The 26,821-nt window shown below is 39.3% G+C and overlaps 1 protein-coding gene across 1 annotated transcript; it reads left to right on the forward strand.

The window, feature by feature from the left end:
- The first annotated feature begins 117 nt into the window (after nucleotides 1-117).
- Nucleotides 118-20,523, forward strand: LOC127445797 (FUN14 domain-containing protein 1-like). The gene is made up of 5 exons (XM_051706131.1): nucleotides 118-208; nucleotides 2,214-2,370; nucleotides 3,113-3,188; nucleotides 18,731-18,859; nucleotides 19,057-20,523. The coding sequence occupies exons 1-5, from the start codon at nucleotides 181-183 to the stop codon at nucleotides 19,132-19,134; spliced, it is 468 nt and encodes a 155-aa protein (XP_051562091.1). The 5' UTR covers nucleotides 118-180; the 3' UTR covers nucleotides 19,135-20,523.
- Nucleotides 20,524-26,821: the final 6,298 nt, after the last annotated feature.

Raw genomic sequence — 26,821 nt, forward strand, 5'->3', positions numbered from 1 at the left:
TCATCCGTGGATTCAGAGTGAGGATTTCAGGAAATGAGTCAGATGTACACATGTGTTCTTTGTGTGTTTCTTTTATAAGAAAACTGTTTAATGTTTGAAATATTGACGTGGCTGTAGGCGGCGCGTGCACGCACAGCTGTCAACGTCATCTGACGTCATGACGCAACACACGCATCCGAAATGGCGGCACAACAACAACACACAGAAGGTGAGTAAGCGCGTTATATATATATATATATATATATATATATATATATATATATATATATATATATATATATATATATATATATCACTGTAAAATTATCAGTTTCTCTGGATTTACTATTTATAGGTATGTATTTGAGTAAAATGAACATTATTGTTTTATTCTCTAAAGTACTGACAATATTTCTCCCAAATTCCAAATAAAAATATTGTTATTTAGAGCATTTATTTGCAGAAAATGACAACTGGTCAAAATAACGAAAAAAGATGCAGTGTATTCAGACCTTGATTAATGCAAAGAAAACAAGTTCATATTCATTGTTAACACAATACTAATGTTTTAACTTAGAGTTCAGAAATCAATATTTGCTGGAATAATCCTGATTTTCAATCTCAGCTTTCATGTGTCTTGGCATGCTCTCTACCAGTCTTTCACATTGCTGTTGGGTGACTTTATGCCACTCCTGGTGAAAAAATTCAAGCATCTCGGCTTTGTTTGATGGCTTGTGTGCATCCATCTTCCTCTTGATCACACTCCAGAGGTTTTCAATGGGGTTCAGGTCTGGAGATTGGGCTGGCCATGACAGGGTCTTGAGCCGGTGGTCCTCCATCCACACCTTGATTGATCTGTCTGTGTGGCATGGAGCATTGTCCTGCTGGAAAAAACAATCCTCAGAGTTGGGGAACATCGTCAGAGCAGAAGGAAGCAAGTTTTCTTCCAGGATAACCTTGTACGTAACTTGAATCGTGCATCATTCATGTCCTTTGCTGCAGCACCCCCAGACCATCACCGATCCTCCACCAAATTTCACAGTGGGTGCGAGACTCTGTGGCTTGAAGGCCTCTCCAGGTCTCCGTCTAATCATTAGATGACCAGGTGGAGGAACGGTGATAATCTGAGGGTGCTTCAGCAAGGCTGGAAACAGGCAGAATTGTCTTTATGAAGGACACATGAATCAAGCCACGTGAATCAAGGTTATCTGTCAAAATGAACTCTTAACTAAATCACACAAATTGCCTGGGAATAAAATCCCCAAATACTTAATGCCCTGTTTGGGCCACTGGAAGGCGCCCGGCTGGAAAGCCATTTCTGGGCAGCACGCTGTCAGAGACAAAGCTTCGGATTTAGACCAATTGACTCTGTATCCCGAGAACTAATTAATAATTCTGTGGAGGATAGACATAGATCTAGTAGGGTCAGAGATGAATAATAAAATATCATCTGCATAAAGCAGAAGCTTATGCGCCACACCTCCCGCCACCACCTTTGGAAAATCATCCTCCTTTCTTATCGCGGCTGCTAATGGTTCCAGGGCAAGACAGAACAATAATGGGGAAAGAGGGCAGCCCTGTCGAGTGCCCCTATCCAGAGTAAAATAATCTGAAATTAATCCATTTGTTTGTACCGCCACTACCGGATGTCTATAAAGTAACTTAATCCACCCAATAAAAGTATTCCCGAACCTGTATATTTCCAAAATCTAAAAAATAATCCCATTCTACCTTATCAAACACCTTTTCGGCGTCAAGTGAGATGGCCGTGACCGGAGTCTGATCAATGGCCACGTCCTGATCATTCGCCACTCGACAGTTGACACTGAATCTCTCCCACCACGGTCCTAACCGAGTCCCTGGTCTACGGCCTTGTCAGGGGTATCAGCTTGAGCATGTAAGTGTCTTTTAATGTCTCCAGAATTTTGAATTCTTTGATATATTGTCCTCATAGAACAGTTATGGAAACGGGTGGATCGAATCTCACTGGTTTATGACACAAAAAGTATTACAAACTAGCAAAGTGCGCAGAGCTCGCCATTCACACATCTGAACCTCGCATGGCACCATGCTACTAACTCACATCTCAGTGTTATAGTACTCTCCATGAATATTTGTTAAACCTATAGATATAAAACTGCAGTGTGTTAGTGTCACCTACTTCACATTTGAGGTTGTATTTTGGGGTTTGACTCTCTCTCTCTCTCTCTCTCTCTCTCTCTCTCTGTTCTCAGCTCAAGAGGATGAAGATGAAGCTTACGAGATTGTGGATTTGACCACATATGCTCGCAGTCATCAGTGGTGGAGCACCATGTTTGGGAATAATTCTGGCCCGATCACTGAGAAGTATTCTGTGAGCACTCAGATTATGATGGGTGGAGTCAGTGGCTGGTATGTTCTAATGTAACGGGCTGTTCAGCACATGTACAGTAATTATCATTTATAGTCAGATCATAAATGCCTTTTACATCAGACCAGTGGTGAAAAAGCAGAAAATGTTCCAGGTCATCTATGAATCAAAAAACATTCAACAGCACACATTAGAGGATCATGAATTAATCAAATAATTTACTTAGACTTACATTTAGGACTTTACTTCTGAAACAAACTTAAAGGGAAAAAAATAAAAGAAAAAAACTTTTTTCTGAAATGCGTCCCTTTAAATCACAATAAAAGTGATTTGATTTTGATTTAAAGGGATGCATTTCAGAAAAAGTTTTTTCTTTTTTTTTTTTCCCAGTCACTTCAAAGATGTTGTTCTTGAAACAGTCCATCTGATATGGAATGAGTCCGTTTGTAGTGTAGCTCATTAAAGATGTTAATGGTGGTGTGGCATAGTGGTTAAAGCTCAGAACTGGTGATCAGTCCCTGCAAGGAGTGAGTTGAAAACTATCACCATCAACATTGTGCCTTTAAATAAGACATTGTACTTCAGGTATCGCAAAACATTTGTTTACACCTGGAAGTCTTGCAAATTAACTGAAAACTGCCACAGATATCACAATGCTGTCAAATACACAGCATTACTGTTTAATATTAGCACAAAGATTAATAATGTTATTGTAACAGCTTGGCAAAGGTCCAAAAAGGCTGGTATTAATACGGTATACATTAAAACTGTACTCATGTGCAGGTGTGCAGGATATCTGTTCCAGCGGGTCGGGAAGATCGCTGCTACGGCCGTCGGAGGAGGATTTCTGTTGTTACAGGCAAGAATCAGTTTATCTCTGAATTGACATATACAGTGATGTAAAGGTTTGAATCAGTGTTTTTTGCCGTAAGTGAAGTCATTTTTATTTGTATAGTGCTTTTCACAACACACATCATTTCAAAGCATCTTTACAGAAGATCATGCATTAACAGAAAATGAACCTGTAATATCTATAAAGTCATAGAGTCATCATTGTGTAGTTTGATTAAAATATGATTGTAAATTGTGTATAAAAATAAGTAATTAAATAATAATTATATTTATAACCCCAGTGAGCAAGCTGAAGGTGACTGTGGTAATTAACACTGTGACTCACTGTGGGGGCCAGTTCCCCTCTGACTAACATCATGAATATAATGACAATATTACTTACGTTTGGTGCAGGTCATGGTTTAAAATTAGTGTTAAGGACCAGTAACTGTAAGATTAATGACTAATGTCTTTGAAGTTCATCCTGGATTAACTGCAGAAGTTCACATAGATGCATTGTCCTTGTTAGTTGGCTGATGAAGGGTTTTGTTGGCAATTAATTGATAGTTTATGTATTCCATTATAAGAGTGTAGTCCATCATTAGACCGAGGTGATGCAGGCAGAGATCAGTGAGGAGCATCGCAGTTCAACCAGCGGGTCATTTCGGTGAGGTTCTGTGAGGTCTATCCTAAGTCCAAGGTTCAGGCAGTGGCATATAAAGTATCGTCGTATTGTGCTCCTTGAAACAACCACACCGTCTTTTTCCAGAGCAGCCTGTATTTCTCCTGAGGTTACCTGTGGGTTGTTCTTTGTATCCTGGACAATTCTTCTGGCAGTTGTGGCTGAAATCTTTCTTGGTCTACCTGACCTTGGCTTGGTATCAAGAGATCCCCGAATTTTCCACTTCTTAATAAGTGACTGAACAGTACTGACTGGCATTTTCAAGGCTTTGGATATCTTTTTATATCCTTTTCCATCTTTATAAAGTTCCATTACCTTGTTACGCAGGTCTTTTGACAGTTCTTTCTGCTCCCCATGGCTCAGTATCTAGTCTGCTCAGTGCATCCACGTGAGAGCTAACAAACTCATTGACTGTTTATACACAGACACTAATTGCAATTTAAAAAGACACAGGTGTGGGAAATTAACCTTTAATTGCCATTTAAACCTGTGTGTGTCACCTTGTTTGTCTGTAACAAGGCCAAACATTCAAGGGTATCATAAATCATCATTATGATTTAAAAAGGAGCCAAACAACTATGTGATAATAAATGGCTTCATATGATCACTATCCTTAGATAAAAAACTAAGTTTTTTTGCATGTCGTATTTTCAAAATCAATGCCAAAATTTCACAATTTCTGCCAGGGTATGCAAACTTTTGAGCACAACTGTAGATCTGGAAGATTATTAGTGAAGCTATCTTTAGTGGTCGAAAGAATAATTCTACCTGAATGATAGCGTGATGTAGATTGAGTAACTGATCACAGCATACAAGAGATGAGGTAATGATCTGTGATGTCATCGCTCTGCGGTAGAATTTCTAAAGTATCAACATCAACTCCATATGAATTAAATCTAGCGTATGATTATGGCGATGAGTTGGTTCTGTCAAATTTTGTCTGACTCCAAGAGAGTTGAGAATATCGATAAATGCTAATCCCAATGTGTCATTTTCATTATCAGTGTGAATGTTGAAGTCACCAACAATTAAAGCTCTATCTACAGTAACTACTAGATCTGATAGAAAATTCACCAAGGAAACCAGAATACGGCCCGGGTGATCTATATACTGTAGCAAGGGCAAAAGACGACAGAGATTTTTATTTGTATCTGACGGTGTCACTTTAAGCATTATTAGTTCAAAAGACTTAAACTTATATCCTGTCCTCAGAGTAACACCAAAAACTTCACTGTAAAACACCTCCTCCTCGACCCTTCAGATGAGGCTCATGTTTATAACAATAACCTGGGGGAGTAGATTTATTTAAACTAATATATTCATCCGGTTTAAGCCAGGTGTCAGTCAAACAGAGCGCATCCAAACTATGATCTGTAATAATTTCATTTACAATTAGTGCTTTGATTGAAAGAGATCTAATGTTTGTAGCCCTATCTTTATATGATGTTTATCTTCAGTTTTTGTTTTTTGTTTTTCAAGTTTGACCTTGATCACATTTTTTCTAAATGATTTAGTGAGGGGTTTGTGTTTGGTAGTCCGGGGAACAGACTGAGTCTCTATATGATATCTAGGAGATACAGTCTCTATGTGTTGTAGTTTATGTGAATTGTGTGATGTCTCAAGGCAGCTAGCAGATGTTCGGTTTAGCCAGTTTTTCTGCTTCCTAACCTGGGCCTCAGTTAGTCAAATACCATCATTATTATTTTTTTATTAACAATTTGTTATTGATTCATATATTAAACACATAAAAAAAAAACATATAAACACAGAATCAATATTTAACCCCCACTATTACCCCTCCCAATCCCAAACCCCACCCTGGCCCTCAACAACATCCCAGTGGTCATACATGATTATAGACGCAAAAAAAAAAAAGATTTATAATAATCACACATATTAACAACTACACCTCTCTCTCCACTGCCGCTGCCCGAGAGTCCTCCAAAAAAATGCGAGATATCTGCCCCATTTCCCCACAAACGAGTCCAATTTCCCCAGTCTTCTAGATGACCCTTTTTCAAAAGCCGCCCATCCCCATCTCCAAATACCACTCCTGAAATGGGGGCGCTCCAGCCGACCTCCATCCCCTTAAAACTATCTGTCTGGCGATCATGAAACTGGTTAGGACCCAACTCTATATGTGTCTATTCTCTACATCGATGACCGCCCCATTGCCCAAAACACAGAGTCTGGGGCAAAACGAAACCAGAGTCCCCACCATGTCACACACAAAACTCTGAACCTTCAACCAAAACTCCTGGATCTTAACACACCCCCAAAAGGCATGGGTTATGTCTCCATCCTCTGATTGGCATCACCAGCAGGTGGGTGTGTCTTTAAGACTAATCCTATACAATCTAGAGGGGGTCCAATAGAATCAATGTAAAATTTTGAATTGCATATGGCGCACCCTTGCATCTCTAGATGCACACTGGACGTTTTTTAGAATCCTAGTCCACACTCCCTCCTCCAATACCAAGTTTAAATCTTTCTCCCATAATCTCTTGAGAGAAGTTAAAGCTCCGTCCCCCAGATTTTGAATTAGCAGGGAGTAATACACTGATGCCTCATGACCTTTTCCAAAAGCAGTAATCACTACTCCCAGAGTGTCTACCGCTTTACCGGTAGTATTCTACTCCCAAAAATAGTACAGAGCAGGTGGCACAGCTGTAAATACCTAAAAACTGAGATCTGGGAATCCCAAAATGTTGAACCAAATTTTCAAAGGATCTCAACACCACACTCTCATATAGTTCACCGAGTGTATTAACCCCCTCACAATCCACTCTGACCAGCAGAAAGGGGACTTATTAATACATAATTTTGGGTTCAGCCATATGCTCGAGGCAACATTTAAATAAATGTCTGAGTTAAACACCCTGGACACTTTTGTCCATACCGAGTGCAAATGTGAGATAACTGGGTGTAACTTAACATCTCCGGTTAGTTTGATAGAAATGCTTTGCAATGGCGAAATAGGGGCAAGAACTTCCTGTTCAATACAAAACCAGGGAGGGGCTCTCTCAGGTGGAAGCGACCAATGAGCCAAATGTCTGAGACTGAATGCATAATAATAAAACTAAACCTTGGGTAGGCCTAGCCCACTTTTGTCAATATGCAGCTACTGAAATGTAATCTGGGATGTTTACCATTCCAAATAAAGGACTTCGCTATGCTATCAAATTGCCTGAAATAAGAGAGGGGGACATCTATAGGGAGAGACTGTGGCAGGTAGTTGAATTTTGGAATACAATTCATTTTAATAACATTAACCTTCCCAGTCATAGATAAATGTAATGAAGCCCACCTGCCCACATCACTCGAAAACCTTTTTATTAAAGGGTCAAAATGAACTCTAACTAAATCACACACATTTGCTGGGAAAAAAATACCCAAATACTTAATGCCCTGTTTGGGCCACTGGAAGGTGTCTGGCTGAAAAGCCATTACTGGGCACTACGCTGTCAGAGCCAAAGCTTCAGATTTAGACCAATTAACTCTGTATCCTGAGAACTTAGGAATTAATGATTCTGTGGAGGCAAGGTATAGATCTAGTAGGGTCAGAGACGAAGAATAAAATATCATCTGCATAAATCAAAAGCTTATGCTTCACACCTCCCGCCATCACCCCTGGAAAATCATCTTCCTTTCTTATCGCAGCTGCTAATGGTTCCAGGGCAAGACAGAACAATAATGGGGAAAGAGGGCAACCCTGCCGGGTGCCCCTATCCAGAGTAAAATAATCTGAAATTATTCCATTTGTTTGTACCGCCACTACCGGCTGTCTATAAAGCAACTTAATCCATCCAATAAATGTACTCCCAAACCCATACATTTCCAAAATCTTAAAAAGATAATCCCATTCTACCCTATCAAACACCTTTTCAACATCAAGTGAGATGGCAGCAACCGGAGTCTGATTATTCGCTACTGACCACATGATGAAATGCCTAATGTTATCAGAAGAGCTGTGGCCCTGAATAAACCCCACCTGATCTATATGTATAAGAGATGTCATTACTTTACTTAATTGATTAGCCAAATATTTTGACAATATTTTAACGTCTAGCTGGATCAGGGAATTTGGATGGTAACCCTTACTCTCGCTTGGATCTTTGTCCTTTTTAAGAATTGGACTGATCCGGGCTTGTGTCATGGTTGGCGGAAGCTTTCCATTCTTTAATGATTCCATATAAACTTCTAACAAAAGTGGAGCCAATTCTGTAGCATGAGACCTAAATAACTCAGCGGCAAAGCCATCTTGCCCCGGAGCCTTGCCTGTAGGCAAGGCCTTAATTACCTCGCCAAGCTCCTCCAAGGTTATCTCAGAATCAAGACAATTTTTTTGCTCATTCGTCAGTTTAGGGAGTTAATGGTTCCACAAAGTTTCTAATATCTTTATCAGTAGACGAAGACATGGAACTATAGAGATCAAGATAGAATTCTTTAAAAGCATTATTAATATCAATGGCTGAGGTAAATATTTCACCACCAGCAGATTTCACTGAGGGAATGGTAGAAAAAGACTCTCTCTGTTTTATATATCTAGCCAGATGTTTTCCTGCTTTGTCCCCCGACTCAAAGTATGACTGTCTTGCCCTGAATAGCCAAAAGTCCACCTTCCGTGACAAAATAGTATTATATCTGTATTTCAGTCAGGTCAGTTCTCTGAGGCCATCAGACGACATTTGGCGCTTCAGCTCTGCCTTGGCACTTTTAATATTCCCTTCCAACTCCACGAGTTCTAGTGCTTTGGATTTTTTGGTAAATGAGGTATACTGTATGATCCGGCCCCTAAGAAACACCTTAAGTGCCTCCCAAGCCACGTCCACAGAGGACACTGAGGACCAGTTGGTCTCCATATAAACATTGATTTCAGCCTTTAACATTTGTTGGAATTCAGGATTTTGCAAAAGGGATACATTAAAGTGCCAACTATATGATTTCTGTTTCTCCATATGTGGCAACACCTCTAAACTCACCAGGGTGTGATCTGAGACTAAAATGTTTCCAATTGAGCAATCAACAACAGATGAAATGAGGGACTTAGATATAATAATAATAAATCTTATGGACTGATGAAAAAAATGATATTCCCTATCAGATGGGTTCAAAAGTCTCCAAATATCTGTAAGACCAAGATTTTTACACATCCTGTGAAGTGACAATGTTTCTCTAGGGGGCTTACACACTTTTGCTTCACTATGATCAAGGACTGAGTCCATCAAAAGATTAAATTCTCCTCCCAGTATTATATCATGAGGGGTGCCCGCGACTTGCAACATCCCTTCAAGATCTATAAAAAAAAGCCCTGATCATCAGCGTTAGGTGTGTAAATATTAGCAAAAAGAAAACTTTGCCCCTGAATTTCTGCTAAAACAATAATAACTAATTTAATCTAATTTATCTTTAATCTGTTTGAGATATGTGAATTGTAGATGTTTACTTATCAGTGTAATGACTCCCCTGCTCTTACTTGTGTCAGCACTAAAGAAAACATGTCCACCCCATATCTTCCCAAATTTTTCAGCTTCCTGCGGGCAAAGATGCGTTTCTTGAAGAAACACTATATCATATTTTTTTACGTTTAAGAAGAGAAATAACCTACCTTCCTTTTTATGGGGTGACCCAACCCATTCACATTCCACGTGGAGAGAGACAATCCACTCATATTTACATTTGACATTTTGACATTAGAAAAAGATTGTGTATCAAAAATAAAATTATAAAGACCACATTCCAACATTAGTGCAACAATCAAGCCCCGAACTTCCCCCCGAACCAAACAAACAGAAAAAAGAAAAACATGCGCATTAACCCCGCGCACGACAGCGCCAACTGTCGTCCATCCCTCTAAACAGTCCATGTACGCCCACGAGAGCCCCCGTGACAACTTTGCCACCGGATTGTTCAAGACCAGTGTTTCTATACAAATTTTGTGAGAGAGAATTACACAACAGAAGATAATCTATAAAGCAAACTCCAGCCAGTAGGCGGAATAAACACAAAGAATGTGTAAATTCATCCACATAGCTGTCCCGAAGGTGTGTACCCTCCACAAAACAAACTCCAGCCACTAGCGGAACAGCACAAAAAATAAATAAATTAAAATTAAAAAATGCTGTTCAGTTTCCTCAGACAGTCAAACGAAAGTTCAGTGAGCTGGCCCATTCAGCTGTTACATGAGAGCAACAAATGACCTAATCACTCCAATGTCTTGCAAGAAATACTCCACAAAACAAACTCCAACCAATAGATTCATCCACAACACTGTCCCAAAGGAGTGTTACTATAAAAAACTAACTCCAGCCGCTAGGTGGAACTAGCACAAAAAGAAACAAAAAAGGAGCTCAGTTTCCTCGGACGGTCAAGTGAATGTTCAGTGAGTAGGTCCACTTGGCTGCAACGTGAGTACCACAAAATAACTTACTCAGTCTATTGACTTTATGAAAGACATCGCTTGTTGGAGACATGTAAATATTTTACGGCCATCCTTAGCATCTATTCTCAATTTGGCTGGGAACATCAGTACAAAAGTGACCTTCCGTTGATGTAAGAGTTTCTTGCATTCCTTGAAACTATCATGTTTCTCTCTTGTCGTATTCGCAAAGTCTGGGAACAAGAAACTGCTGTGGTTCTTCCAAGAAAGCCTTCCTTTACTCCTCGCCTCGCATAACACGAGGTCTTTATCAGATGATCTCAGAAATTTGGCCAGAATTGATCGGGGCCTGTCTCCCTCAGCGGATCGCCGAGCTGGAACCCTGTGAGCTCGCTCGATTTCCAGCTTATGGCCTGTTATGTCGAGCAGACTAGGAAGGAAACTGTCCAGGAATTTCACCATATCCCGACCTTCTTCGGCCTACAATCTGGACGTTATTCCGCCGACTACGATCTTCCATATCCTCCAACTTTTCCCAGATGCGCTCCTAATCCGCCTTGGTCGCTAGCAGATTAGCAGCTAGTTCCTTCTCCGATGACTCCAGATAATCGATCTGTTTCTCGACATCCTCCACTCTTGTAACCACCTCAGTGAATTTCGTCTCAATGGCAGTGATCGATCAACGTATAACAGCAAGATCTTCCAAGTCAGCATGACCTTCGTCAGCATTGCCGACAAGTTCAACAATTCTCGCCGAATTTCCCTCACTTCTCTGGCCAAATCAAATCCCTGGTCCGCGGCCTTGTCAGGGGCGTCTGCTTGAGCACATAAGGGTCTTTTAATGTCTCCAGAGCCTGAGGATTTTGAATTCTTTGACATATTGTCTTCCTAGAAAAGTTAAGGATCAGGGTATCGAATCTCACCGGTTTATGACATAAAAAGTATTAAAACTAGCAAAGTGCGCAGAGCTTACCATTCACACATCCGAACCTCACATGGCGTCACGTCCCACTCACAAATATTATCATTATTAAGACTATAAGCCAAATTACTGGAGGAGAGTGGCACCTTCCCTGGAGGGATGGATTCCATCTCTCTTTAGCAAGTCATGTCTACCCCAAAAACTCTTCCAATTGTCTATAAATCCTATGCTATTCTCCAGACACCACTCAGACATCTAGCCGTTCAGTGACACTAATCTACTATAAACCTCATAACCATGATGAGCAGGGAGGGGTCGAGAGCATATTACAGTGTCTGACATCGATTTTGCAAGTTCACACTCCTATTTAACATTATCTCTAGTGATCTCCGTCTGATGAAGCCGGAGGGTTAGGGTTAGGACATCATTAGTGCCGACATGAATAACAATTTTAGAAAATCTACATTTAGCATTAGCCAGCACTTGTAACTTTGATCTGATGTCAGACGCTCTGTTACCCGAAATGCATTTAACAATGTTGGCTAGAGTCTCTATTTCCACATTCCTTTCAACATAATCACCAATTATTAGGGCTCTTTCAACATGATTCTCAGTGGGTGCATCACTGAATGGGGAGAATCGATTGGAAACCCTAACAGGAACGGGAGAGTGGTGTCGCTTTGCTGAGTATGCCACCGAGATGTTACCCAAATGCCCTGCTGGGGGCTCTACAGCCGGAACCAAAGTGTGTGTGTTGCTCGCTGTTCTACCCGCATTCGAAACAGTATCTGCCGGCTTCTCTTTCTCACTGACCTCCACTAGTGTTCGGATGCGTGTCTCTAACTCATTAACCTTCTTCATCAGCCTGACTAATTCCTTACATTTATAACATGTGTATCCCTCACTGCTGATGGAATAAGCTATAGTAAACGTGTAACATGTAATGCAGGAAGAAATAACATGAGCGGATGCCATGACTTACTGCATTTGTTTGTTGTTGTGGTTGTTCTTGAGTGGCGAGGGTTTGAGATCGATGTGGTTCCTAATCAGCAGATGTTTGAGATTGATGCAATAATCCGTGTAAAACACAGTGGAGAAAACAAATGCACACAGTCGAGACACGAGATATAGACAAGCAGAATAAAGAAAGAAAAAAACGAGAGAAACGGGTGCGCGCGGTGTGATACACACCGATGAAACAGTAGAAAAGCGGAAAAACCCGAAGCATGCGGTAAAATGGCAAAGGATAAAACTGAACGTATAAGAATAAGCAATGCTAAGCAGGCTAGCAAGCAACAAACACTTGTGCAGCATGACATCAGGAAGAGGAAGTACCCCACAGCACCATCAGTAAGGTTCAAGTACCCCTTCATCAACACAAGACCAAAGATGTGTACCAAAGACTAAATATCATTTAATATTATCATTAATGTTGTAATATCCCTGATGTACAAAATATAAAGAGGAAGTTGCAGGTTAGGATGTTTATTAATTAAAAACAACAACAACAACAAAACCAGGCCATATGAGTTAATTAGACAGGGGACCTTTTAACGTCATACAAACTATTACTCTGTTACAACATAATTTGTTTTTCATAATATTAGTAGACAGTACATTATATATACACCGATCAGCCACAACATTAAAACCACCTGCCTAATATTGTTTAGGTCCCCATTGTGCCGCCAAAACAGCACCAACCTGCAGATACGGGTCAGGAGCTTCAGTTAATATTCACATCAACCATCAGAATGGGGAAAAATGTGATCTCAGTGATTTGGACTGTGGCATGATTGTTGGTGCCAGATGGGCTGGTTTGAGTATTTCTGGGATTTTCACACACAACAGTCTCTAGAATTTACTCAGAATGGTGCCAAAAACAAAAAACATCCAGTGAGTGTCAGTTCTGTGGACAGAAACACTTGTTGATGAGAGAGGTCAACAGAGAATGGCCAGACTGGTTTGAACTGATAAAGTCTACAGTAACTCAGATAACCACTCTGTACAATTGTGATGAGAAGAATATCATCTCTGAATGCTGTTCTGAGATGCGGGTTGGTGCTGTTTTGGCGGCAAAAGGCCTACACAATATTAGGCAGGTGCTTTTAATGTTGTGGCTGATCGGTGTATATTAATGTTAGGCAGACATGTCAGGGCTCCAGACTAAAAAATTTCTTGGGAGCCATTGGCTCCTAAACTGAAACATTACGGAGCCAAATGACTGTTTTAGTCGCCAAATCACAGAATTGCTCAATTTAGATTGCTGTTCAGAAACAAGATAGAAAGCTGAAGAAAAGGAAGACAGCTGATAACCCATTAATCAGAGATTTAATAAACAGGATATATAGTTGAGAAGATAAGTTTACTTTCCCTTTTGTCTCATAAATGTTCACACCCCTTTAAAAATTTATACAAATATAAGAGATAAAAGATTTTTTTATTTAGTACTGCTCTTCAGAATCTAATTTATGTAATTATGTGTAATGTATAGTATGCATATAGTAGTGTGTTGCCTTCTTGAGCATCAATGAATGTTTGCACCTTGTGTAATAGTTGTGTACATGTCCCTCAATTGTCAAAAGTTTGATTTTATTCACACACACATATATATATATATATATACAGGTGCATCTCAATAAATTAGAATGTCGTGGAAAAGTTCATTTATTTCAGTAATTCAACTCAAATTGTGAAACTCGTGTATTAAATAAATTCAATGCACACAGACTGAAGTAGTTTAAGTCTTTGGTTCTTTTAATTGTGATGATTTTGACTCACATTTAACAAAAACCCACCAATTCACTATCTCAACAAATTAGAATACATCATAAGACCAATAAAAAAAAACATTTTTAGTGAATTGTTGGCCTTCTGGAAAGTATGTTCATTTACTGTATATGTACTCAATACTTGGTAGGGGCTCCTTTTGCTTTAATTACTGCCTCAATTCGGCGTGGCATGGAGGTGATCAGTTTGTGGCACTGCTGAGGTGGTATGGAAACCCAGGTTTCTTTGACAGTGGCCTTCAGCTCATCTGCATTTTTTGGTCTCTTGTTTCTCATTTTCCTCTTGACAATACCCCATAGATTCTCTATGGGGTTCGGGTCTGGTGAGTTTGCTGGCCAGTCAAGCACACCAACACCATGGTCATTTAACCAACTTTTGGTGCTTTTGGCAGTGTGGGCAGGTGCCAAATCCTGCTGGAAAATGAAATCAGCATCTTTAAAAAGCTGGTCAGCAGAAGGAAGCATGAAGTGCTTCAAAAGTTCTTGGTAAACGGGTGCAGTGACTTTGGTTTTCAAAAAACACAATGGACCAACACCAGCAGATGACATTGCACCCCAAATCATCACAGACTGTGGAAACTTAACACTGGACTTCAAGCAACTTGGGCTATGAGCTTCTACACCCTTCCTCCAGACTCTAGGACCTTGGTTTCCAAATGAAATACAAAACTTGCTCTCATCTGAAAAGAGGACTTTGGACCACTGGGCAACAGTCCAGTTCTTCTTCTCCTTAGCCCAGGTAAGACGCCTCTGACATTGTCTGTGGTTCAGGAGTGGCTTAACAAGAGGAATACGACAACTGTAGCCAAATTCCTTGACATGTCTGTGTGTGGTGGCTCTTGATGCCTTGACCCCAGCCTCAGTCCATTCCTTGTGAAGTTCACCCAAATTCTTGAATCGATTTTGCTTGACAATCATAAGGCTGCGGTTCTCTCGGTTGGTTGTGCATCTTTTTCTTCCACACTTTTTCCTTCCACTCAACTTTCTGTTAACATGCTTGGATACAGCACTCTGTGAACAGCCAGCTTCTTTGGCAATGAATGTTTGTGGCTTACCCTCCTTGTGAAGGGTGTCAATGATTGTCTTCTGGACAACTGTCAGATCAGCAGTCTTCCCCATGATTGTGTAGCCTAGTGAACCAAACTGAGAGACCATTTTGAAGGCTCAGGAAACCTTTGCAGGTGTTTTGAGTTGATTAGCTGATTGGCATGTCACCATATTCTAATTTTTTGAGATAGTGAATTGGTGGGTTTTGTTAAATGTGAGCCAAAATCATCACAATTAAAAGAACCAAAGACTTAAACTACTTCAGTCTGTGTGCATTGAATTTATTTAATAAATGAGTTTCACAATTTGAGTTGAATTACTGAAATAAATGAACTTTTCCACGACATTCTAATTTATTGAGATGCACCTGTATATATATATATATATATATACACACACACACAGTTGAAGTCAGCAATTCACATCCGCTTAGATTGAAGTCATTAAAACTCATTTTTTTAATCACTCCACAGATTTCATATCAGCAAACTTTAGTTTTGGCAAGTCGTTTAGGACATCTACTTTGTGCATGACATGAGTAATTTTTCCAACAATTGTTTACAGACAGATTGTTTCACTTTTAATTGACTATATCACAATTTCAGTGGGTCAGAAGTTTACATACACTAAGTTAACTGTGCCTTTAAGCAGCTTGGAAAATTCCAGAAAATGATGTCAAGCCTTTAGACAATTAGCTTCTGATAGGAGGTGTACTGAATTGGAGGTGTACCTGTGGATGTATTTTAAGGCCTACCTTCAAACTCAGTGTCTCTTTGCTTGACATCATGGGAAAATCAAAAGAAATCAGCCAAGACCTCAGAAAAGAATGTGGACCTCCACAAGTCTGGTTCATCCTTGGGAGCAATTTCCAAACACCTGAAGGTACCACGTTCATCTGTACAAACAATAGTACACAAGTATAAACACCATTGGACCACACAGACATCATACCGCTCAGGAAGGAGACGCATTCTGTCTCCTAGAGATGAACGTAGTTTGGTGTGAAAAGTGCAAATCAATCGCAGAACAACAGCAAAGGACCTTGTGAAGATGCTGGAGGAAACAGGTAGACGAGTATCTATATCCACAGTAAAACGAGTCCTATATCAACATAACCTGAAACACTGCTCAGCAAGGAAGAAGCCACTGCTCCAAAACCGCCATAAAAAAGCCAGACTACAGTTTACAAGTGCACATGGGGACAAAGATCTTACTTTTGGGAGAAATGTCCTCTGGTCTGATGACACAAAATTATGAGGATATATTGAAGCAACATCTCAAGACATCAGCCAGGAAGTTAAAGCTCGGTCGTAAATGGGTCTTCCAAATGGACAATGACCCCAAGCATACCTCCAAAGTTGTGGCAAAATGGCTTAAGGACAACAAAGTCAAGGTATTGGAGTGTCCATCACAAAGCCCTGACCTCAGTCTGATAGAAAATTTGTGGGCAGAACTGAAAAAGCGTGTGTGAGCAAGGAGGCCTACAAACCTGACTCAGTTACACCAGTTCTGTCTGGAGGAATGGGACAAAATTCCAGCAACTAAGGATACCCAAAACATTTGACCCAAGTTAAACAATTTAAAGGCAATGCTACCAAATACTAACAAAGTGTATGTAAACTTCTAACTTCAACTGTATATATCGTTTTTAAATATTGCCTTAGTCTTTCTTTACGGTTACCAGATGGCCCAGACACAAAGACTACAAGAGTGCAAACTGAATGAAATCCCAGATGCAGTTTATTGTGCTACTCCAATCCTAATCAATAATTACCAGGAGAAGAAAAACAGTGGTACATAATACGGGACTTTTAATTATAAAAAGCTGAAATACACATGGGACTACAATGTCTGCGCTCCCAGTTGCGAGTTCACTGAAGGCTGATTCGTTGAGAAAGTGAATATGATTCAAACTGCTAACCTGACCTCCTGAGTTCAAACCCTCAGTTATTTTCAGGTGATTCATGAAAAAGATCCGGTTCAAAAGAGTTATTTGTTCACGACTCTCTCGCGCTAGGTTTGTTGTTGTGTGCAGTGCAGCAAGCTCGTCAGAAACAACAGAACGGGTGAAGAGCGGCGTGAGACACACTGGCGCTCTAAAGATATATTCAATAACTCACAAGATGTTATCTGACAAAACCGCATATGAACCCACACAACCCGACTGTCGCCAATGGCAACTAGATTTTAAATTATTGTCGCAATCAATTATTTTTGGTCGCATTTGCGACCATTTTAGTCGCAGTCTGGAGCCCTGCATGTTTATTGTTTACATGCATCATTTTTACTATTTACAAGTACTTACATTGATATGTGGAACACATGCTAAAACGGTCTCTTTAAGACTACTGGCTAAGCGCATTTAAAGGGAACAGTTCACCCCAAAATGAAAATTGTCTCATCATTTACTCATCCTCATGTCATTCCAGATGTGTATGACTTTCTTTCTTCACCAGAATACAAATGAAGATTTTTAGAAGAATATTTCAGCTCTGTAGATCCATACAATGCAAGTGAATGGTGACCAGAACTTTGAAGCTCCAAAAATCACACAAAGGCAGCGTGAAAGTAATCCATACGTCTTCTGAAGCGATCCAGTTGGTTTTGGGTGAAAACAGACCAAAATATAACTCCTTTTTCACTGTACATCTTGACAGCATTCTTCTTGGGGATAATAATTTCAAGCTCCTTCCTATAGCGCATATTCCTATATGTCCTTTTAGGCAGATACTAGTCTGTTTAAAAGCCACTATAGGTACAAGTTAGGCTACTATAAGGTAATGCCCCATGAAATGTATAATCATCATAAGTTGTTTATAATGTGCCAAATTCATAGCACAGTAATAATACAGTACTAATTTGCTGAAAGAGAATTCTCTCAGTTATAACTTTACTGCTAAAGAAATGATTTAAGGAACATATTATTGTAATTGTTATACTGCACATTTGTGCATATTATTTTCATGTTTAATAAAGTACATTTTATCCCCATCATTATTGTTTTACGATTTTAGTTTACAGTGTTATTATGTGCATAGACATACTATTGTAGTATTACGGTTCACTTGCATTATCAACTGTGGCTGTACAATATAACAAAAAAATAATAAACTCTTCTATTGAACTTGTATCAGCTATATCACCAGTATCACCTCTTAAATCGATAAGCGTAGAACAATACAAACATTAATAGTAGATTAAACACTTGAAAATCATATTAAAGTATACTGGTAACTGGAGATGGGTTCTCTGTTCTCTTTGTAAAAAATCATTCATTCATTCAAAATACGAGTGTTTTTATCTTCATCAAAGCAAGTTATAATTTCGTTTTTAAATGTTTAATCGAGTCAGATTCTATCAACATGAAAATAGCATGTTATGAATATCTGCGAGTCATTATCACAGATGATGTCCAGCAACCTCAAATCATGACATTAATCCGCGCAGAAGAGTATTGTTGAAACACGACACGCATAACGTGTTTTAACGCAAGTTGCTTGCAATTTTACTTTTCAAGCTTTAAAAGATTGATCTTGGGATTTTAAGAATAAATATTGAGATCACAATTAATGGGAAAATATATATAATTACACAGCCCTAATACCTATTATTTTTATTTTAAATAATATAATTTGTTTTGTAGATTAAACAAAGCAAAATCCAATTGTTTTCACGAACCTCCTGGAACCTGCTTATTTACCCCTGTCTGGGAATCACTGATCTATTTGTTTTGTTGTTTTTTGTCATGCAGATAGCCAATCACAGCGGCTACGTCCAAGTTGACTGGAAGAAAGTGGAGAAAGATGTGAACAAAGCAAAGAGACATCTGAAGAAAAAAGCCAATAAATCAGCTCCAGAAATCAATACATTTATTGAGGAGGTAAAGACATCACTAGTTATTTAGCATAACAACAGCTGTTTGAACCTTACTTAAATGACTTCAAGCCAGTAAATAAACAAAATCTTTCTGTTTTAAAGCTTCCTCTTTAATGACCTAACTCTGTGTGTTCTGTGTGTAATAGTGCCCTCTTTTGCTTGTGAACAATGTTATATCACATAAACCTCAATATTTTTCAGGCTACTGAATTTTTGAAGAAGAATGTTGTTCTTTCAAGTGGATTTATTGGTGGATTTCTGCTGGGTCTGGCCTCTTGAGGTCGTGAAAGTGCTGTGAAAAGTGTCTTACCATCACGCACCTATCAATGGCCTGCTGCTGAACCTGTCTGGGGCATGTGGTGAACCCTTTCTGCCAATCAGCACATCTGTGGCTTCTTTACTCACTCTGTATTTGTGAGTTTAATGATGTAAAAGTCCCTGAGTGGCTGTGATTTAATCTGATTGTGTACAGGACAGTTGTAACTCTGTGTATGTGCTTCAAACAGCAGCATTATCTGAGGTGGTTTTCACACTGGGCACTTTTTCCGCAGTCCGAATCTGAGTGCAATTGTTCCCGGCGCCCGCTGCAGCATTGGTCTGGTTTCAGACTCGTGTATGATTCTGTCGAACCCCGGTGCTTTTCCATCATCAATTTGCATCATCACAAACGTGCATATAATGGAAAGCACAACGCGGGTCGCTATATTTGTGTGTTTTTATTCATTCTGTGTCATCATGCACACCATAGTGATGACACTTCAGCAGTTGTACATGTCCAGGGGAAGGAGACTATATCTGATGCTCACAAACGATCTTTTTTGAGGACACAGCTGGTTGCACGCTCACTCACTCACATATATAAAAGGCACCTCACCTTTTCTGTGGCCCGCAACATTTCCCTGCCACTCATGATGCACGTGTGTGTGTTTGTTTTTGTGCAACTGATGTCTTCATGATTAAATCAGTAAAAACGCATGCACAAGTCATTTTACTTCCTGAACAAGTGCGGACCTGAATACAGGTTGCTTTCTCACTCATGCAAACCTCGCCACAGTCCCAGTGCAACCGAACTCAGACCACCTCCTACAGGTAGTCTCGGGTTCGGTACTACTGTCCGCTCCCCGGTCCGCAAAACAGCTTTCACATTACCAACTTTTCATGCAAACTGTGCTCTGTTTCGGACTAAACTGCACACTTTCAGTGTGAAAGCCCCCTGAGAGAGTCAAGTCAACAAAACTGGGATGATGGTTTGGATGCTGATCACCCTTGAAAACAAACAAATGGTATATTGCATTCAGATAATGCTTGTATGTGTTTTGTATTTTTGTTCTTCAAGTTACTGCTAATTCAACAGTGTTTTGTAGAATAGTGTGCACTATTGTTTCCACAGTATATAAGGTGTGTCAAGCTGTCATACTATTGGAAATAACATTTAACCTGTTGGAGTGCATATGTTCATTAATGCACTGGTTCAGTACAGGTACTGTTTACTTGTACAATGTTTTGACATTACTTTTGACTTTTTTAATTTTTATTCAAGCTCATGTATTTGAAATTCACATTGGTTTTGTTAAACCTTATTTCCATTCTTCATCACCATAGGTGTGACTGCTATTATACTTAGAGTGAATTAAAGTTCATTTTGCCACATGCATTGAGGAAAAACAATCCCTTGTATTTTCTTTGTCTATTGGCCTTAATAAAGTAGGATTAAATAGGGTTTTCATATGTATGCCTTAGTGGTAGATGAATTAATGCTGTATGAAGCTGTTCTACATGGAGTGCCTTGCAAAAGTATTCAGGCCCTTCACAAATTCTCTCATTCACTGTAAAATTTCACAATAGGTTGATTATTCAGCAGGAGACCTTTGACCTCAGCCTTGCAGTCACTATGACAACATGACAGGGACTATATCATTTAGCCAAAGGATTTAATTGTGAATTTGCTAAAATAGTGTGTATTCTTGAATTTTTGTATGTATTTTAAAAAACAATAAAGCACTCGAGGCCGTGCTATGTAGTCAGCGATTCTTTAGTACTGAGATACCAACCTCTGCGTCTCTACTAAAGGAGAGAACTAACCAAGTATAGGTCGCTGCGGTAAAAATGGGCATTTCTACACTATCCAATGAAAGTAAGGAATCTCAGTGTAGTTATCAGTGGGTATTTCCAAACCGGGACAGGTGTTCCTCAACTATCCAATGAAAGTAGGGGATCTCAATGTAGTTATCAGTGGGCGTTTCCAAACAGAATGGGTGTTTCTATACTATCCAATGAAAGTAGGGGATCTCAATGTAGTTATCAGTGGGCGTTTCCAAACAGAATGGGTGTTTCTATACTATCCAATGAAAGTAAGGAATCTCAATGTAGTAATCAGTGGGCATTTCCAAACTGGGACAGGCATTCCTCAACTATCCAATGAAAGTAGGGGATCTCAATGTAGTAATCAGTGGGCATTTCCAAACTGGGACAGGCATTCCTCAACTATCCAATGAAAGTAGGGGATCTCAATGTAGTTATCAGTGGGCATTTCCAAACTGGGACAGGCATTCCTCAACTATCCAATGAAAGTAAGGAATCTCAGTGTAGTTATCAGTGGGCGTTTCCAAACAGGATGGGTGTTTTATTTTTGTTCTGCAGAAACATAAGTCTATATCTAACAGTCAACTTTTTTTATCAGTTTGCGGATACAAAACAAATGAATTGGGAGAGCTGTAAAACCTGTCGCACAGTTATCGCCACATAATTCACTCCAAAAGGATTGTTTTGTGTAAAATACGTAAAAGATTAGCAGACAGGTGGTCAGTTCAATCAATGAGCTGTTTCCTCACAAAAGTAGTTTATTCAGCACACTGAAACATCTCCATTAAAAGGATAGTTCACCCAAAACTGAAAATTGCCATCCCAGATGTGTGACTTTCTCTCTTCTGCAGAACACGAAGATTTTTAGAAGAATATTTCAGCTCTGTAGATCCATACGATGCAAGTGAATGGTGAGCAGAACTTTGAAAGTCCAAAAAGCACATAAAGTCAGCATAAAAGTAATCCATAAAACTCCAGTGGTTTAATTACACACACCATCTCCAGACACTCACATCTCTCTTGCTACTAAATCTAACATCACAACAACAGCATATTTGGGTTCTGTGAAACATCATAGTAAAATTTATGTTACCCACCTATTGAGAATAAAAAGAGCAACTTATGCATCCGTCTTCAAGCCTTTTACCTCTCGGAGGTCTCTCCACCGCTGAAAAGCCTCGCCGATGTTGATGCGGCTCCTAGCCCTCGACTTATTCGTCTGACCTTTTTGTCTTGTTCTGTTTTTCAGCCATTTGTCCTCCTTGGAGTTTAGAAAATTAGCATCAGCCAGATTTGCCGTCGCTCTTCTAATGAATTTCCCTCTTGCTCTGCCCCCACCCCACATCCTGTGCATGCGCAAGGACCACCCCCTGTTGCTGATTGGAGTAGTGTTGTGTGGATCGGTCTGATCCACTGTGTTTTTGTCCCATTTACAGAGCCATGGCTGTGGACAAATACTAGATTTTTTTCAGCTCATCCACAGAACAGACAGCTAGCAGACTGTGAGGAGATATTTGCAGAATTTGAGAAAAAGTATTTTGGATAGAATTACTGAGTGCACCTTTAATCTTCACAATATAGCAAGACCTCTTGTACATTATGGCTTCATTTTTACACGGATGTTTAGAATACTTTGTACGACATGAAACTATAAAGTTGACAGTGCTAGTTTCATGTCATATCACTCATTCTTATCTCAAAATAAATGAATATTTCATGTCCATTTTTTTTTGTAAGCAGCTGTGTAATAAGCAGAATGTTAAACAGTTAGCTGGTCATTATTATCATAATTTTTTCATCCTTTCAATATTTTTTATTAGATGTTTCCGCTTAGTTGATCACGTGGTGAGTAATGCGGAGCGTGAAGTGAGCCATTTACTTCACCATAAATTCTATCAATAACTTTTCAAAAGTTATCTAAATAACCTAATGACATCGTAACATCAAAAGGATGTTGCAAGCCAACAGTTTAATCAGAAAAATAGATTACGACTGGAGAATTAGTAATGTTCCCCAGAAATAGTTAACATACTCCGTGTGCTTATCGACGTTCAACTGACGTTAACCCAGTGAACCGTTTGTGTAAAAAAGTTATGTGATATTTAACATTGTATAACTAACACACATATCTAAAGCTATGTTTTTAGACATGCCTTTAAGTCCCTTTGAGTACCAGTGGGCACTGCTGGTTAATTACCAGGTCAAACCACCCAATTAGAACTTTGAAAAGGTTTAAAACGCATCACATGACAGGGCACCACAAAAGAAGCCATAACTAACCGTGTGAAAATATGTCTGGAGATTAGTGCACAGTATTTAGTGATGTTCATCTTATTCAGCCCCGCCCCTTTTCCGCACTGCACTCTTCCAAATTTTGTCATCTAACTTCCTGTTAGTATTAAAGCTACTGAGAAGAGTCGATCAAAATGGATTATGTGTGTGAGCACAGAAAGTATTTTTAAGAGTTGATGGTGTGAGTCTCCATCAGCCCTTTACTATGTGAAAATGCTCGTGAGGTGTTTTTTCCGTCACTGTAAATGTGTTTTTCCAATACACACGAAGGTAAATTGGACCTGGCAGATCACATTCGGACAGCTAAACGGAAATAAAATGTTCACTTTCACATTTGTGTGTGTGTGTGTGTGTGTATAAATCTAATAGCACCACTCTCCCACCCCGGTTTAACATTCAATAGTCTAAACAATAACACGATGGGTGAATGACTCAAAGATGGTCAGAGGTGACTTACAGAGATATTTTAATGACTTTGTGTTGTCTCTCAAAGTTTCATGAGCACAGAAGAATATCAGTATATCCACAGTGTGAAGATCTTGTTTTAAAATCTCTCCGCTCTGTTTCCAGTTGTTATGACATCCCCTGAACACTTTAAAATACTCATGATAGATTTTTAACTCTATAACCTGTAAATCCACTTCGCTAGCTAATTACACTTTGACATCAACACCATAGATATCTATATAGAACCGCTACAACGGAAGTTCAGAGACACAATTTTAAAGATGGCTGTGTGCTATTTTCTCCATAGGATGACCAGAATACAAAGCATTTGGTTACCTAATTTAGGAATGATATTGGCACAATCCATCTCTGCCCACAAATCAGATGTCATTATACCAGAGTGTGATGGTGGCTGAAATGTGCTTTTCATCTACATCGGATTGAAAATATAAAAATAAATGGTGCGAAACAAAGGATGCGAAAACATGCTTCAATCTGCTTGAAAGCTGAAAACTTAAACCATTTACAGGCGATACAAGCATGCAACTCCTGTGAGCACTTTTGATCAGATTTCAAATATACATCTCTTACATCAGACACTTAAAGCACAGAAAGTATACTCCCAAATTTGATAATGGAACGTAAACGACATGGGAGTAAATCTTTATAGAAAAATCAGTCAAAGCAAAACCTGAACAAATGCACAAAGATGCTGCTCAAAGAGCAAAAGTTTGCTTAAGGGAAATGCTATAAAAAAAAACTTTTTTTTAAAAAGGTCAAAACTTAGGAGATAATTGTGTACTTTTATAAAGAGCATATTTCAATTTCCAACATCAACTGTCCTTTTAAAATGTGCCACAGATCTTGGAAACGTCATTCCCGGTAATATTTCAATGCAAGATTCGCTTTACAGCAGCATCGTAAAAGGACCTCACGTCAAACTCTTGGGCTATAATTTTTAGTCGATTTACAAATCTGATGCCAATATGCAGATATTCCGTATCAAGCCTGAAGTAAAACCTGTCAGAGACAAACCTGTAAAGCACTTTTTAAAGGTCACTTTGCAAAGACACTTGAGCAACTTCTATATTTGCAATTTCCAACTTTAATTTGGTAAAATCATACAAACACACATTTAATTTTTAGTGCAGTGCACAGCCTCTACTCTAGTACATAAAGCAAATACTCTAACTCTAAGGGCTCCGGTGATGTTCTTTCACAAGATTTAGTGAATTAAAAGGAATCTCATTTTACGCTTTTAACACTTCACTCTTTAACTGAATTTACACCCAAAACTGTCAAGAGAATGAGACCGCCACAGCCCAATACGCAGATGCAACAATAGAGAATAACCACATGTTTTTGTTTCTTACGATTGCCGTGTGCCAGACATTCACTGGGGGTAAAAAGATACAAACAAAAAATAAATAAAATAAAAAATAGGAACAAACAAAATGAACTGTAGAATCTGAACACTTTGCACTGATACACATTTAGAAAAATATTTCTGTAACTTATCCAAACCTTGGCATGGTTGTTTCGCTTTCAATTTTTTGGCTGCCAAATGAGCATGTGATTGATCGGATCGAAACATTTAATCAGCGAGACCAATTACAGATGAGGATTTTGGCGGAGTCCAAAATAACTTTAAACATTAAAAAGCTCACACTACCCCGAAAAATATAAATTTCACGCATACGGGTGACATTCAACATTCAAGTGCCAGTGTTTTTGTACTGTCTTTTGGTCAAGTTACTTGAAACTATCACTTTTAGGCTTATAAAAATAAATATTTCTCAAAAATGCTTAATAAATTACACAAACTAGCAGCAAAAGTAGAATCTAGTAATCTGTGTGCAAATAGCTAAATTCCCCACTGCTAATCCCCCTGGTCCCAAATCGATCCTGGTTAACTATTGGAGAACCCTTCCCCTTTTGTAAACAAGCTGCGTTTTTCACAATCTTCACACACAATAGTAGGAAGCTTAAGGACACGCACTCAAAGACATTTATATAAAACCCTAAATGTGCAATAAAACAACTTTTGTAAAACTTGATGGGCATAAACACAGAAGGGCCTAGACCTAAGTAGCACCACTCCTCTCAAGTTACCACAATACTGTCAATGCATTCGCTTCAGATCACCTTTTCCAACTTTATATGTCAAAAGGCACCACACACTTGAGAGTAAAATCTATTGCACTTCAGTTAAACGTGTCCCGCCCACCCTCATCGGACATTGTGCCCGTTAAAAGGCGAGACAGCCACACCGCCAGCGACAACGTCTGCCAGCTGACTTCATTTCTAGAGTACCTCACAGCAGCTCAACCGCAGCTGCCGTAACGTATGAGATAAAGGGTAGATGGGAAATTAAAAAGAACCCTGTCTTTGGCCAAGATGCCACTGAAACCTCCTCCAATACAAACCAATTAAAGTCTCATTTACACCACAACTGCACCCCTGCCAGCCTGTGCAGTTCTTTGTGTACATTGATTTCTACTGACCCCAGTCCACCATAAACTCTGGGGTTTGTTGGGGAGGTCAAACGGGAGCCGTGTCTGTAGAGTAAGCCCAAGGATGTCTTTAGGAATTCAACGCAGCTTGAAAGAGAAAACAAAACGTGAACAAATGTTACCTGTAACGAACAGTAAAGCCTGCTGCAGAAATCGGTTTGAAAATCTCCTTGACCAAAAAACAACAACACTAGCATGCGGATTACTTCAGACACGGGCTTGGCTTTTATAGCCAGTACGTTCTGACGCCGTGGTCCTAGAGTAGCCATTTGAACTTTTCAGTATGGAAGTCATTACTAGCCTGCCATTTCATCAAGATCGGTTAAAAAAAATTCTGATTGCTACCTCCAAAATAGTTCAAGTAAAAATAGAATTCAATTCAACTCCACTGAACTAGTTTGTGGTACTGAACTAGCTGCCTCAATTAGCAAGTGGATTGATGGGAGGCAGGCACGGTTCAATGACTTCGACAATAAAATTTATGTTTATATACTGGAATGGCTTGGTTTCTTTTTTCAGAAGACTACCGTGTCTCTAATAGGTACCTCTCCAGGATAGAGTGAGCAAGATCTTTTCCTTTCAGCATTATATTTTTAATTCTCTTGCAATAGGCATCTACTACGCAAGAGGGT

This window comes from Myxocyprinus asiaticus, chromosome 9, assembly GCF_019703515.2.
Source record: "Myxocyprinus asiaticus isolate MX2 ecotype Aquarium Trade chromosome 9, UBuf_Myxa_2, whole genome shotgun sequence".
Taxonomy (NCBI): domain Eukaryota; kingdom Metazoa; phylum Chordata; class Actinopteri; order Cypriniformes; family Catostomidae; genus Myxocyprinus; species Myxocyprinus asiaticus.

Excerpts from the sequence above, each read along its gene's own strand:
- LOC127445797 (XM_051706131.1), top strand. The coding sequence starts at position 181 with ATGGCGGCACAACAACAACACACAGAAG. Across the intron at positions 3,189-18,730 it reads GAGGATTTCTGTTGTTACAG|ATAGCCAATCACAGCGGCTA; the intron begins GCAAGAATCAGT and ends TTTGTCATGCAG. Across the intron at positions 18,860-19,056 it reads TCAATACATTTATTGAGGAG|GCTACTGAATTTTTGAAGAA; the intron begins GTAAAGACATCA and ends AATATTTTTCAG.